The 15,401-nt window shown below is 41.4% G+C and overlaps 3 protein-coding genes across 6 annotated transcripts; 2 read left to right on the top strand and 1 right to left on the bottom strand.

The window, feature by feature from the left end:
* Positions 1 to 1,024: 1,024 nt before the first annotated feature.
* On the top strand, positions 1,025 to 4,016 carry tubb4bl (tubulin, beta 4B class IVb-like). Its single transcript, XM_018704687.2, has 4 exons — positions 1,025 to 1,254; positions 2,156 to 2,264; positions 2,440 to 2,550; positions 2,648 to 4,016. Exons 1-4 carry the CDS (start codon positions 1,198 to 1,200, stop codon positions 3,703 to 3,705), a joined length of 1,335 nt encoding a protein of 444 aa, XP_018560203.1. The 5' UTR covers positions 1,025 to 1,197; the 3' UTR covers positions 3,706 to 4,016.
* Positions 4,017 to 5,447: 1,431 nt separating this feature from the next.
* Positions 5,448 to 9,566, bottom strand: crb3a (crumbs homolog 3a). 3 transcript variants are annotated; one of them, XM_018704683.2, is made up of 5 exons: positions 9,209 to 9,566; positions 8,879 to 8,985; positions 8,338 to 8,559; positions 6,565 to 6,611; positions 5,448 to 6,473 (listed from the first exon to the last, which is right to left on the bottom strand). In XM_018704683.2, the coding sequence occupies exons 3-5, from the start codon at positions 8,423 to 8,425 to the stop codon at positions 6,264 to 6,266; spliced, it is 345 nt and encodes a 114-aa protein (XP_018560199.1). In that variant the 5' UTR covers positions 8,426 to 8,559; positions 8,879 to 8,985; positions 9,209 to 9,566; the 3' UTR covers positions 5,448 to 6,263. The 3 variants fall into 3 exon arrangements, with proteins under 3 accessions (XP_018560199.1, XP_018560200.1, XP_018560201.1); XM_018704684.2 differs by having other exon boundaries at positions 9,227 to 9,566; XM_018704685.2 differs by lacking the exon at positions 9,209 to 9,566 and having other exon boundaries at positions 8,879 to 9,192.
* Positions 9,567 to 10,644: 1,078 nt separating this feature from the next.
* asf1ba (anti-silencing function 1Ba histone chaperone) lies at positions 10,645 to 15,124 on the top strand. Of its 2 annotated transcripts, XM_018704682.2 has the most exons (5): positions 10,647 to 10,736; positions 10,896 to 11,033; positions 11,942 to 12,057; positions 12,951 to 13,127; positions 14,321 to 15,124. In XM_018704682.2, exons 2-5 carry the CDS (start codon positions 10,925 to 10,927, stop codon positions 14,510 to 14,512), a joined length of 594 nt encoding a protein of 197 aa, XP_018560198.1. In that variant the 5' UTR covers positions 10,647 to 10,736; positions 10,896 to 10,924; the 3' UTR covers positions 14,513 to 15,124. The 2 variants fall into 2 exon arrangements, with proteins under 2 accessions (XP_018560197.1, XP_018560198.1); XM_018704681.2 differs by having other exon boundaries at positions 10,645 to 11,033.
* Positions 15,125 to 15,401: the final 277 nt, after the last annotated feature.

The raw sequence follows: 15,401 nt of genomic DNA, 5'->3' as shown, positions 1-15,401 counted from the left end.
ACATATATTTTATGTAAAAATGCCTCCCTCGTATGTTTGTGCAGCACATATATTGATGGTTTACATAACACTATACAACATTTATGCTGCAGATCGATATTTGCTCACATATGAGGGACCAGAGGGCCAGTTTTTTTCTGAAAGACTGCAATCCAAGAAAAGCAGAGTGTTAAATATGTGGTGGCCAAAAATAGATTAAAGAACACAGAGAGCATTGAACGTGAAAGCCTACATGTGGTGAGTGTGGACAGGTGTGGATGCAGGTTGTTATTCCAAGTGACAGGCTTTTATAAAAACAGTATAATTTTAGGTTTTTGCTCGATTTTGAGTGTGCGTTTTCATGTTTCATGCAACTTGATGGACATACTATTAATAACTGTGCAGATTTGGTCAAATTTCTAACATTAACTCTAAGAAATCTTATCTGTGACTGGCCTGCATCTGCCCACCCCTACATTGCATAGTTTTTTTTGTTATGTAACCCTTAAGTAAATTTCAGTGTCTTGCTCTTTGTCCCATTTTGATTGTGATATTAGACACAACAGGCTACTGTAATGAAAGGTAATAATAAACAGAGTGAAGTACACCTTTGATCTGAGTCCCTTCCTTTTTTGTCCTGTTTGAACATGCAGACCTTGTGGCACCACATGGGACAATATCAAGTTAATACAAGTGACAAGTAGTCCTCCAACTCATGTTGATACACTGTACATGTGTCTGTCCTTGTCCTTCAAGCCATGGCTGAATGCTGTAGTATGTTTATCGTGAGAATAATGAACCCATGATGCACTGCAGCGGGCTATACTGTTAAAACTGCACAAATATGACCTTGATGGTGAAGTGTGTAGCCACACTAGGCCTCGGTCATTTATTTCGTTGCGTACGTGCACGAGAGGATGCGCGCGCGCGTAAGGCAGGGGGTCACTCGGTCCGTGAGAATAATGAGAATCTTATCGATGACTGATGCGGCCCCCTCGCATCCTATCCGCCATTTCCACGGATCTTGGTTCCTCCCTCTCTCCTCCGGTCTTTGGTTGCCATGGCGATGACGTCAAGTTGCACCACCGATTCAGCCCAGTAGACGGTTTTAGAGGCGGTGCAACAAATCCCGGACAATCGACCGCAGGAGCCATCATCCTGTCGATCTCTGCCGTCTCCTGAACCCGAACCGTCCTCGCTCCCATCCGTCGTTCCAAAATGCGCGAAATTGTGCATTTGCAAGCCGGTCAGTGCGGAAACCAGATCGGAGCCAAGGTACTGATTTCTTTTCCTTTTTCTGCACGTTTTTTTTTTTTTTTTTTGCGTGCAGAGACTCGTGCAGAGATACATACGGCGGCGCTGAGAGGAGCCCTCTAATCTATCCTCCAGGAATTTTCTAGAAGAGTCACAGCGCGGTGTCTTTTCTCGATTTTGCTCCGTGTAGTGAATACAAATCAAAATCATAAACGACTTGCCCATTGATATTCTCCGCAGGTCTCACACTGGGCTCAAAAGTCATGCACACCTCGGATTGGGATGATAGACGAAAAAGATTTATGCAACAGACAAAATATACTTCGCTTTGATAATTGCATGCAAAATTTGGCTCGTGGTGGATCAGCCTTTTTATGAAGTGCTGCAGGCAATTATATAAACGACTGACTGTAGTAGTAATGTAACCTTATTGTCACTGTAGGAGCAGCCTCCCCTCCCCCCTCACATATGACCTATTTTTACCTATGATGCTTTTCAAGCCAATTTCTGTTGAAATTTTGTTTGAAAGTTCGAATTTCCTGTGTTTCTGTTTTTAACCTTCGCAGGAGTATACCCTCAGCATTTTAAGCTTGTTAACCCTTAATAGTATAGTGTGCTCTAATAGCATCGAAGAATCTGCTACTTATCAGATTATTGCCATCTGCTTGATTACCCCAGAGACACTCTGCATCTCAGTCTGATAGACTGCGCGTATGACCTGCATTCAGCTAGAGAATGAAATAGTCTTGCAGCTTTGCATGTTTAAAAATAGCTTTTTATACAGCAGCTGTGTGCTGTTTCAGGGGTTGGATGCCTGTCTAGAGCGTATTAAATTGTTTTTATCATTATATTTTACCTTGGGTTAAATTAACATCTGCCTTCCCCTTCTCTCCTATCCACGCCTGTTTTTTTCGCCCCACAGTTCTGGGAGGTGATCAGTGATGAGCATGGCATTGATCCCACTGGTACCTACCATGGAGACAGCGATCTGCAGCTAGACAGGATCAGCGTCTATTACAATGAGGCCACAGGTAGGCTATGGTACAGCTCCAGTTCACACAGAGAAAACTAGACAATCTAATGTCTTCCCTCACCTACACCCAGCTTTCCTGCTATGCAAAGTGATGTGCATACACGTCTCTGTTTTACATTAAATGGGTCATGCTCAACAAGAAAGGCATTGTCATTCATTTTGCTTGTTTTCAGGTGGGAAGTACGTGCCCCGTGCCATCCTGGTGGATTTGGAGCCTGGTACCATGGACTCAGTCAGGTCTGGTCCCTTCGGGCAGATCTTCAGACCTGACAACTTTGTCTTTGGTGAGCTATGTGACTTTATTGACGATGCCTGTAATTTTTCTCTGTCGCCATCGTTTCCTACATCAGCTCAATAAACTGTGATACTCTTTGACTACAGGCCAGAGTGGAGCCGGAAACAACTGGGCCAAGGGCCACTACACAGAGGGAGCCGAGCTGGTGGACTCCGTCCTGGACGTTGTGAGAAAAGAGGCAGAGAGCTGCGACTGCCTCCAGGGCTTTCAGCTCACTCACTCCCTGGGTGGTGGCACCGGCTCTGGCATGGGCACCCTCCTCATCAGCAAAATCCGCGAAGAGTACCCCGACCGTATCATGAACACCTTCAGCGTGGTGCCTTCTCCTAAGGTGTCCGACACCGTGGTGGAGCCCTACAATGCCACCCTCTCCGTCCACCAGCTGGTGGAGAACACTGACGAGACCTACTGCATTGACAATGAAGCTCTTTATGATATCTGCTTCCGCACACTTAAACTCACCACCCCCACCTATGGCGATCTCAACCATTTGGTGTCTGCCACCATGAGTGGAGTGACCACCTGCCTGCGTTTCCCCGGGCAGCTCAACGCCGACCTCCGTAAACTAGCTGTCAACATGGTGCCCTTCCCCCGTCTCCACTTCTTCATGCCAGGCTTCGCCCCCCTCACCAGCAGAGGCAGCCAGCAGTACCGCTCCCTGTCTGTGCCCGAGCTCACCCAGCAGATGTTTGACGCCAAGAACATGATGGCCGCCTGCGACCCGCGTCACGGCCGCTACCTCACCGTGGCCGCCGTGTTCAGGGGCCGCATGTCCATGAAAGAGGTGGACGAGCAGATGCTGAACGTGCAGAACAAGAACAGCAGCTACTTCGTTGAGTGGATCCCCAACAACGTGAAGACCGCCGTCTGCGACATCCCGCCCCGCGGCCTCAAGATGGCCGCCACTTTCATCGGCAACAGCACGGCCATCCAGGAGCTGTTCAAGCGCATCTCTGAGCAGTTCACCGCCATGTTCCGCCGCAAGGCCTTCCTCCACTGGTACACCGGCGAGGGCATGGATGAGATGGAGTTCACAGAGGCCGAGAGCAACATGAACGACCTGGTGTCCGAGTACCAGCAGTACCAGGACGCCACCGCAGAGGAGGGCGAGTTTGAGGAAGAGGGAGAGGAGGAGGTCGCTTAAAAAACTCCACCTGCCCATTTCATCTCACCCATCCCTCCAGCTCCATCTCACCCCCATCCCTTTTCCATTATGAATTGAATGGTCCGCCACACTGAAAAACTGTCACCATCACTGTTGCTCTAGTGTTAGACATTGATGTTAACTGATGCTAGTGAAGTTTTTGGTTAAACTGTTTTTGTATGTTGTGAATGCACTGAATTATTGACACCCTTACATCTGTCCTGTCATTGCCATGCCAAATTCAGCAGCAAGTGATTTTAACTGTGAAGCCTTGAAATTGGATGATGAATTAAAGTCTGATTAAAAGGCCACTTTTACTGCCTCTGAGTTTTTTATGATTCATTTGATGTTTGATCTGACATTATCAGACCATCTATAGAACATTTTATTTCACTGAAATGTAGAATAGTCATTAACCTATGACAATTAAACATCTAAAAAGGAAAAATCATCGGTTGAACTTTGAATACAGCCCATGAAAAGGGTCGTGAGACAAACATATCGAAGGGCAAAATTTATGACAAATGTTTGTAGTTAGTCACAAGTCATGGGTATCAATGAAATGTAGTCTTTGAAGACCACCCAGTATATCAAACCAAAGTCAACAATGCATTTTGAATCACATGCTAGGAATCACAGATGGAGAGTAAATGAGAGTAAATGAGTTTAAATTCTTACCGGTTAGAAGACTCACTGTCAGGAAACAGACTGTGCTGTAATGCCAGTAAGTTAATCACAGTACAACAGGAACAATTTATCTATATGAAACCAACCCAGCTCCCTTGCACACAGTCTGAACTTCTCTTAATGTTTATATAAGCTGTAACTGTTCTCTGCCCATAATCAGCTAAATTGTAGATAGGCTTTTCTTATCAGTGAGGAGTCTCATAGAATATGAATGTTTTCTCTAGCACTCTTAGTAAGTAAATGGCATCCAATGTTATCAGAATGTGGATGGGGATAAAAAAAAACACTTACATATTAATTATTTTTCTGAAAAAATAAGCCCTGATTTGACATGTTTGCTAATCTAAGTCAGGGGAAATTTCACTTCAGAGCTTTAAAATGAACTTAATCTGATGGGATCCTGTATGGATGGGAACTTCCAGTACTTAATCTTAATGTACTGCATGTCATGCATTATGAGTTGATTACTACTCCAAACTTGATTAGAAGACAGTGTTATATAGCATCCGCCATAATGCTAATTACATTACATGACAGTACAAATTAGTGTTCTGTACTGAATCCTTCGAGAACCAGAAAACATATATGTAAGTCAGTGGAGTGTCCTAGTCTCCAAATATTTTTGATTCATTGAAGACCTGTAAATAAAAGATTAGACCCAGTCTATAGTTTTTCATTATATTACAGAATTGTTTTCCCCAGAGACAAACAATGGCTTCATTGTTTAAGTGACTTTCTCAGGTACTCTGAGAGGCTGAACTTTTCACTCTCTGACTACCAGGAGTTCTTATCTGCATTGCTGTTTTATCACCTGAAAACACTCCCTGTACAAATACCTAGTAATGGTCTTGTTTATATTTCTCCTAATGCTGCCTCCACTTTTTAGGCCTCCTAATTTTGGCTTGTTGCCTGTGAGGGCAGTTATGAAACATTCCACTGCTTCACACCCAAAACGTATTTTGACTGGGAGTGTATACCATGAAGACAATCATACCTTATATCATGTATTGTCAATAAGCTCATACCTTAAAACAAGATGATGTCCCCACACAGACTTTGAAATGCTTCGTAAAGTTTAATTACTCAACTAATATACAAATATCTCATTATTTATTTAACAATAGCATTAATAAATATACGCTGTGACAGTGTAAAACATCTCTGCTTGATTACAATGCATTACGTGCTGCATTGGCTGATCAGACGAAGTGAAAATTTTGAAATAATGCCACTTTACATTCAATTTTTCTAAGAATACTAACAGTGTAAACAACCGTTTGCTTTTGCTGGGTATAATACCCCAGTATATCCACATTTCTATTACTAGCAGGTTCTTTTTGCACTGTGATAAGATGTTTGATTACACTCATTGTCAGGCTAAAAAAGCGCATCTGTTTCAAATACAATGGACTCATCGGGGCTCTCCGTGGCAAAGGCAAAAAAAATGGTTGTTCAAATCAAGTACAGATACATGGTAGATTGAATATTGAGGCAACTGAGATGAGAAAACAGATTAAAGCTATAATTATTAGAGGTGATAAAATACTGAAGCTTCTGTTTCACTTGTGCAGAGGAAATGCTCAAAACCTCCTTGAAATGTTCATTTGTTATCTTAAAATCCACTGAAAGATACATCCAAATGCCTCTCCTCATACAGGGACTGCTCAGTGCTTGCTGAAACGAGGCAGTAAGTAAATGCGTCATGTTACCGTGCGTCAGACATGGCACTCTGTCCTCTCTCAAACCCGAGAGATTTCTCTTTCATCCATCAGCTCAAATGGGAGGAGCCTCGTCACACAGGAGCGCCGCCGTGCGCGTGTTTGCAGCCCACCGTCCTCCCAGGATTTTGTTAGAGCATAAAGCACCACATCTCAAATGAGTCTCTCCTCCTTCGGTAACTTCAGCATGTCCGGTGCAGCCACACTGCGTGTGCCGGACTGTTCCTCGGCACTTGGTCTGTATGTCCCTTCAGTCTGCCTCTTCTTTTTCACCACGCAGAAGAGCCAGCCGAGAACAGCCAAGACTATGGCCAGGACACCCAGAGTGACCGTGGGGGCAACAATAGCTGCAATGTTGGGTCCCTGCGGACAGAAAAACGCATCAGGGGGTCTGCTGAAACTGGATACTTCCTGATGTGATTTATTTAACATGATAAAAGTTTTTTTCACTCACATTAGTGTAATTAGACTGGGTCACACTTGCAACAGTGGTAAAATTTCCTGAAAAAAAGATCAGAAACATCAGGAACACTGTGGTGATAATGTATATCATCTTGTGCAATGCAAGTCAATAAAGCCTATATATGCTACATTCAAATGAATATAAGGCTCCAAACTACTGGTAACCTATTGGGGTTGTCCATTAACTCAAGAAGTTCTTAATTAATTACTAATGAAGGATTTCTTCAATTAGTTGTTTGGAATTGTCGAGCGTCTGCAAACTTGGGTTTTTGAGTAACCAGGTTCCCACGACGCATGTAAACACATGTGCAACCTGGTTTCTAGCAGTAATCCAGATGTACTTAAAGGAATAGTTCAACATTTTGGGAAATAAACCAGTTTCCAGGCAACCGGAGGAGGACACCAGGAAAAGTTAATGGCTCTGGCAAGGAAATAGCGCGGGACATAACCCTCTGTAAAACTGCAGCTCGAAGCTTTTGCATTTTGGGTTTGGCATGGATTAAACCATGAGATGCAAAATCTTAATTAGTAAGCTGCAGAGGTGCCAGTAAGCAGATTTTGTTACCTCAGACTGAGCCAAGCTAGCTGTTTCCCCTTGTTTCCAGTCTTATTGCTGAGCTAAGCTAAAGGGCTGCTGGCACCAGCTACAGATTACACATACAGAAAGCAATGTTTAACTTTTCTGTAATGTATGCATGTAAATGCAGTCATTGAAATAAACAATACATACATAGCTGAAAACAGGAAATACAGATGGATCTTTAAAAAGTATAGTTGCCAGATAAAGTACTAAATACATGCCCCTAAAACAAAAATACAAAGGTTTAAAGGAGCTCTAAACCTATTATGACCTTTAAAACTGTCTGATTTGTTCACATCTAAGTCAAACTCCTTTCTAAATGCAGCTGTGACTTTATTTTATTTTACAGCCAGCAGAAAAAAAGAGGAACTGACAGCATGGCAGAAGTTGCCTTTAGCTTCATGGTTACTTTCAAGCCAACAATCATAACATGTAGCACACTAGATATCCCTGCCAGTCTGTTGTTGTTTCCAGTTATTTTATCCATGACCAGCCATGTGATTACCAAGTGACATCTCGAAGCTACATAGTAACTACTTGAGTGGGAGAGCGAAGGAGGAGGGGGAGAAGCTCAGGAATGCAGAGTGTACTGCAGCTATAGTCAGCTGAATCCAACTACACACTAGTTTGAAATATGGGGGAAAAAATATAAAATATACCTTGTGCTAACCTGTACTAAGTGATTTAGAATCACTTTTTAAAAAAGGAAGAATGATTATTTTGAAAAACATATACCCTCAACCCTCATAACATTTTCTGAGTCAATCATTCACCGGGGCAAACAGTAAACTTTGCAAGGACAAAAGTACAACCTGATAACAAAATGCAGGGGCTGCAGAAGGGGGCAGCTGTGCTCAAAAAAGATGACTAAATATATTGTGAAATACATTTTGTGTGTGTGTATGCGATGACTGATAATGAACTCAGACCAGATTCTTTCTCAACAGCAGGTGCCTTTCTTAATTCACTTCTCTGTTCAGTGTTGTCTGACAAGCCTGTGCATGTTTCAGATTTTCTCTGGAATGTAATCTCCTAAGATGTTTTTTTTTCTTTCTTATTTATCATTGCAGGATTTAATGGTGTGTGTCTGTGTGTGTGTGTGTGTGTGTGTGTGTGTAGGTGAGGTCAGACAGATGGTTTATCTGTGTAGGAGTGCTGAGGATGAAGACATGGTTACTGACTCACCCCACACAGGATCACTGCTCAGTACCAGCAATAAAACACTCCCAACCACAACTACAGGAATGGCTGGCACATCCGGACATGCTGCCATCTCTACCCGTGGCCGAGCGAGAGGGGGGGGGGCAAGTGAGGGCAGACTGGGGTGGAGGGCCTCGGGGCATCAGCTTGGGTCCATTTCATTAGATCCAACATGCGCTGTGTGTATTTGTCCTCCTCCTTGAACAGCTGGAGACACATTATTGACATTCACGTAAAGACACAATTTGTCATTTTGAATTCACCCTGACACCCTTTACAGACTCATTCAAGTCTGAGGTTTAGTGAGGCAGCTAACACCATACAACCACTGAGTCACACATCCAGCCTGATGTTGAATCACCATAAACCTGCTCAGACCACATGAAAATAATAAGCTATTAATAGCACAAAGGCAGCTTTAAAGTTCAAACCCTTCCCATTTATAATAATATTACTATATTTACTAAAAAATGAAATGAAAACATGCTGTAAAGTGAAGTTTCCCACAAAGATAACAGACACATACCCTGTGATCCGGCTGTTTGCAGGTGGTCAAAGCAAAACGGGAAACATTTGGCAGCAGGTTGATTCCTCACGAATGAACCATATCGCTTCCGCCTCACCTTGTCAAAACTGAAAGCGCAACAAGTGGTTTAGTCCAATGAAAATGTCAGGTAACATCCTCTGATCAAAAGAAAGAAAAGGTTTTCCATATGGATCCTTAAGTATCAAACGACATCCTCGACTGCACTACCAGTTGGTGTTTTTTTATGTAAAGCAGTTTCCCCCCCTCTCCCTCTTTCGTCTACTCTTCAAATCGCCATTGGTCACATGGCTCAGTTTCGTGTTACATTACCTGAGCGCAGTTATCTACCTGCAGCAGAGCGGACAGATCCTCCTTTGTGAGAAGTCGAGGGAAAAAACGGAGTTTACTGGAGCAGAACAGACCCCGATTTCTCCTGTTGCCTCAAGAAAGAAAACTCATCAAAAGCAGATTGTTTTCTACCTGGAAACAACTTATTTACTTGTGTCACAGGCTGTTCTGCCAACCTCCTGACTCTTGATTTAAACTGATTCTCCTGAGTACAGTATGATGCCAGGTTGATCTCTCACTTGCTCCAAACCTGCTGTAGCACGTTTGACTGTAAACTCCCTGCCCAGCTCCTTACCTAGCAACCTGTCTGTCTGATGGTGGTGGCATGAAATAGCGCCTCCATCCGGTTTCGTGTTTCACCGACATGAGAGAGAGAGAAGAGAGAGAGAGAGAGAGAGAGAAAGGATATCGACATTCCTGAGATATTTTGAGGATGAATTCGGCAGCCAGCTGGTCCAGTGGACTCTAATCCGTGCCTAATCTCCCTTTCTCAGACTCAGAGGGGGCAAAGAAAATGGAGGCTGCTTCAGGCCTAATCTGTGGTGGACACAGAGTTTTTATTTGGAGGGTGTGTGTGAGAGTTTTTATTTATTTATTTTTTTTTTGAAGAGCAGAGTACTGTTGTGATATTACAGCAGTGATTCAGCCTGTGGTTCTTTTTTGGGGGGTGCATTTTCCCTGTCCTATCTATGGTATTTCAGTAATATAATATTTGAAAATCACACCATGCTGTGTGAGGTACAGTGCTTTACTCATTACATTATGAGATTCGACATCATCGAGTCATGTCATTTTTCATTGACAAAGACATTTTTATTGAAGGTGTAACCTATCCTGAGATATATTTAGTGCATTAGAAATGTATTGTGCCTGTATGACTGCGGGTGGTTAACACAAGGTGTGGAAATCAGATAGTCTTGCAATAAATATGACCTTTGTGAAGGGTATATATATTAATATCCATTCAGAGGAGAACTGTAAGGGATAATTATCAAGGTTGTATTGCAGCATTGTTCTGTTTAACTGCATCGTGAGATGGGCCTGTTGTCTGCCCTTCCTGGGGGTGGGACACCACGCAGTTTTATTTTTATTGTACCTCCTAGCCCAAAGTAATTATTGCTGAAGTGTTGGTTATCACAGCAGCAGCAAAATACCTGCAACATATGCAGCAGATTGACTTGAGACAGATCAGTCATTTGTGTCACTTGACAATAATGCTTATAGCTTAATTTACTACTTTGGTCAGTCAGGAAGGGAATTTGTCTGTGGTTGAAATAATTGCAGTAAGTCATGAAAGCAAATGTGCAGTTACTGTAGTTTTTGTAGTCTACTCCTCTTATATCTTGCCACTAGGGGGTGATATAGGCACTTTGCCTTTCCTCTGATGGAGGCTACCCTCTTCCACGCACGTACCGCTTGCCGTAGGCGCGGTAGGACAGTCAAAGCGGCGGGAGAGCGGTTTGTCTGCGCTCGTATTTATTGAAAGCTGGTTATACTGCACATTAATCAAGTGAGCAGTGTGCATTTAGCCGTAAAAAATAAGGGTTAAGTTGGGTAAAAACACGGGTGTTTGGTAAATGTTGACGCTGGTTGTTTGTCTTTATTGTGGTTAGTGTTGCTTTTAAAGCATTCCCCGGGAAACTGGTTTGAACGTTTGTTTTTCGGTTAGCCTCGTTTTAGCGCTCCGCTCCAGCAACAATGGCGAAGGTACAGGTGCTGAATGTGGCTGTTCTGGATAACCCGAGTCCCTTTGGAAACCCTTTTCAGTTTGAAATAACATTTGAGTGTATGGAGGACCTCCCCGAAGGTAGGCACCATCGCAGAGAAGCCAACATCGTTGTGTGGCTGAGGCTAAAGTGCGAGCATGTTGCTATTTGAGTCTGTGTAAAATTGCTAATAGTGGCTAACGCAGTATTAGCTGCATTAGCTAAGTTTAATTAGAAAGTCCTCAGGATTGCGAGAGGTTAAGTTAATAACCAAGGTAATAGTAAGGTAACGCTACACAGCTGGACTGAATGTGTTCCCCACGATAGACACGTCTTAAAGTGTTCTGACCCAAATTAGACCGTCTAGTAAGACTAATGAGTATGCTAATGCAGACTTTGAAATGCGCCCACAACAGACCTTGAAGTATATTCATGTCATATTCTTCAAGTCACACGTACAGGACTCTGATAATTGGCCCTCTAGTGTTCTGAAAGTGTTTGTCAAGTATTGCCCGTAACTGCAAAATGTCACCAATAATCATGAGTTAATTGTAATTATGGGCGCCGCAGAGTACACGACATAGCCCTGTGTCTACTTTAATTTACTTTTACAGCAGTTGGAGTTGGTGTCAATGCTAGATTCAAGTGACAAAGCTTTTGAGCTTTAATGTACCATTATGAAATATACTTCGTCGTCAGTTCATCAGGAACACCTATCTAAAGCTAACCCAGTCTAATGCAACAATAAATGCAATAAATCCTCCCTTCATGTAGGTTCACCTTCACCATCTGTTGTTTAGCTTACCCTCATTGATTTAAATGGGGTGGACAAAATAATAGGAATACCTGTCAACAAAACAGTGCAGTTCAACAGCACCTTAAAGTGCAGCCTTGACATTAGCAAGGTTTTCCTAATAAAATGACAACCGAGTAATTTGTTAGTGGGTATACCACCAGCTTTACTGTCTGCACTATTGATAACTTCAGTTTAATTGTTTTTGTTTTATAGATCTGGAGTGGAAGATCATCTATGTTGGCTCAGCAGAGAGTGAAGAATATGACCAAGTCCTTGACTCTGTCCTGGTCGGCCCTGTACCTGCCGGAAGACATATGTTTGTGTTTCAGGTGTGTTTATATAAAATCGTAACATCTTTTTTAAAATTATAGTAAGTATTCAACATTGGAAAAGCTCTTACCTTCATAAAATTCTGGACATGTCCCTTGCTCTCCTGCATAGCTTTGTTCACTGAGTATCTTTAAAGATCAGATATTAGAAATGGCCACTTTAACATTAGGGGGATTGTCCATTGAACATTGTCCAAAATGACGCTGAGTCATGTGGCAAAAAAAACTGAACCTGGTTCAGCTTTTTCTGCAACGTAACGTGACACTATCCAGCAAGTGTGCATACTAGCCCATTCCTTTAGCTATGCTTCCTGGGTCATATCTCATCAGTACATGAAACAACACACCAAAGAAATCCAGTGCATTGCTTCAATGCAGGGCAAATGTCTGTCTGAATGTGGCCTTAGCTAGACATTATGAATCAGTCAATGGAAACACACTCTGAATGACATACATTTAATAAATAGCAAATATGAATTCCTATTGGTAACAGATTGATGAGTGTATTCCTATTCAAGGTAATCAAGAAATTGGAACAAAAGCTTTTTAAAAAGTAATATTGATTATTGAGTGATTAGCATGCTGCACATATATTCTTTAAGTCCCTCTACTTATTGATTCAGTTGCATTTTCTATAATTATTTATGAATCAAAAAGTAATTTATGAGGTACTTTAAGAGCCACTGTGCCCTTGACATTAATCATGTAAAATACAAAAAAATGGTCAGAATAGACTAACTGAATTTTTTAAATCTTGTCTGTCATGCTGACAAATTATGATTAACTGCATCATAGCAGTGCTATAATCCCCATCTTAGCAGTAGAGAGTTAAATTCCTAAAATGAACATATGCTTTCTATTTTTTCACGTCTCTGTTGTCTCTCTTTCAACAGGCGGATGCCCCAAACACTGGGTTGATTCCTGAAAGTGATGCTGTTGGTGTAACTGTAGTGCTGATTACCTGCACATATCGTGGCCAGGAGTTCATTCGCATCGGTTACTATGTGAACAATGAATACACAGACCCGGAGCTTCGTGAAAATCCACCAATCAAGCCAGACTACACACAGGTCAGACTAATGAATCTCACACTTCTGATGCCAACAAGTCTGCCTAATGCTTATTTCACTGGTTTTAAGTGATAATTTGGACAAATATTATTTCATGAACTTGAATGTGTAGTGCTCTGTTTGGTTAAAGAATAGCTGTGGACAAATTTTGCTATAAAAAGTCAACCTAAAAAGAAAAAATACACCATACCAACATGAATTAACGATCAGATTTTTAATTGGTGAAAGACATAATACACCAACACATACAACCCATGCATTATAGGATTATATTTATTTATAGTATTAACCCTGAAAATATCAAGAGCAAAGGTAGTCATTGAGCAGCGTGGAACTGAAGGTGTTCATTCTGCTGAGCCTGCACTTTGGAACAAAAAAATGCATTGTAATCTTATAATCTTATCAAATCCCCTTGGTTATATAACTAGTTAAGCAGAAATATTTCTGTTCTGTAAACAGTTTTCTTAAGTCTGATGTTAACTTCAGTAATAAGATGCTGTGATTTTTGCTGTAATGATAAAGGATTTTGTTTGTAGGTGTCACATTTTTAAGGTGGCTGACATTTGGAATGAAACCTTTCACTTACAGGTGCAAAAGAGAGTATCTGGTTGAGAGATTACAGTGATGATAGTTGCAAAGGTGTAGTTTCATGTAGGATGTTATACAGTATTCATTGTTGAATGTGAGTAAATTCGTCTGTACCATTCTGATCTACAGAGCTCACTTTTTCTTGCCCTGAGATGTCAAATGAAGTGAGATACATTGCTAGCTGAGAATAGCAATATGTGCATCAGCAAAAATTAGCTGCAGCTAATGGAAAATTAACCAGTGAGTCACCTGGGGAAAGGTTTTCAAATGCTATCAGAGTTTCCATTTAGGTTATAAAGTTTTTTTATGTAGACATTTTATGTTTTTATTAGTGACACTTGTTACTATACACATAGACACACTTATCTGAAATCTCATGCCAGGTGCACTTAGAAACCACATCAACAGGTTAAAATAATGGAAATAACATGTCTCTTAGATATCCAATCTAATAGCTTAGAGATCTATTTTTAGATACCTAATCTATTCTATTATTAGATACATCGGACAGACCTGCAGATGTACAATATAACTGCCCGTCTGATTTATCCAATAATAAAACAATGCAATGTTTATCTGTTTCTTTTTCTTTTTTTCCTTTTCAGCTCCAGAGAAATATTCTTGCATCAAATCCACGTGTTACCAGATTCCATATAAACTGGGAAGGCTGTGCAGAGCGAATGGAAGACTCTGAAAATGTGGATCCCACGTCAAACTCCATGCTTCCTCCATCCTGTCTTCCAGGAAAGGCGCCACCCCTGGGTATACTTCCAGATAACTCCATGGACTGCCTATAGAGATGACCTGGAAGACGTACAGATGACCCGAAAATCACAGCACGAGACCTTATTTCTGACGAATGCCTGTGGACATTCTAGTGTGGATGTACAAAACATCTTTGCCTTACAGCTGCACTTATATCCCCAAATGAACTCTCACCTTGGGCTTCAGATGACTATTCCAAGGAAGATTATGAACACCTCAATGGAATAATAATCACTAATAGCTGGGGAGTTCCTTGCCTTGATGCTGAAAGCAATATTGAAGTAGTTTAACACATGGGAAGGAAAACAGGAACTATGAAATAATGCAGCTGAACTGAAACAGAGCAGAAAGCTGTGGTGTGGTTGACCTTCCTTCCTTCCTTTTTTGTTGGTGCAAAATGGATTTGTACCCATTTTAAGAGGATTTCAGCACTGAAGCAATAGGCCAATAAATTGAAATGTGTTGCTGTACAGGAACTTGATAATCTACCATTATATTTGTGTTCAAATTCCTTTTGCACTTAAACCTTTTCCCCTATTTAGATTGTGGAGTTTTGGATGGGCTTTGTATGGGCTGTATCACTTCTTCCATGTTTTTTCTGTTTGCAATTTTGTGTTCCAAATAAAAGAACATTGTATTTGTTATGTGTGTGTTAGTGTGAACTATGTTTGCCTTTTCTTATTTTGATCACAGAAGCAGGAAAACTAAATATATAACACTTTTGAATGCATCTCAGCAGAAAACAAATGTTTTTACGTTTGTCCTTGTCCAGTGTGTCTCAGAAATACTTGCATTTTTTCTAGATAAAGCCAAACACAACATAGTGCCAACTCTGTAACACAAATATCAGTGTGAGTATCCCCTTATATTTTCACATTTTACTAAAAATAGCCTGTGTTAACGTCACACCCAATCACAGAT

This window comes from Lates calcarifer, linkage group LG11, assembly GCF_001640805.2.
Source record: "Lates calcarifer isolate ASB-BC8 linkage group LG11, TLL_Latcal_v3, whole genome shotgun sequence".
Lineage (NCBI taxonomy): Eukaryota > Metazoa > Chordata > Actinopteri > Centropomidae > Lates > Lates calcarifer.
Note: the sequence above shows the minus strand (reverse complement) of the source record. Positions and strands in the feature narration are given on the sequence as shown.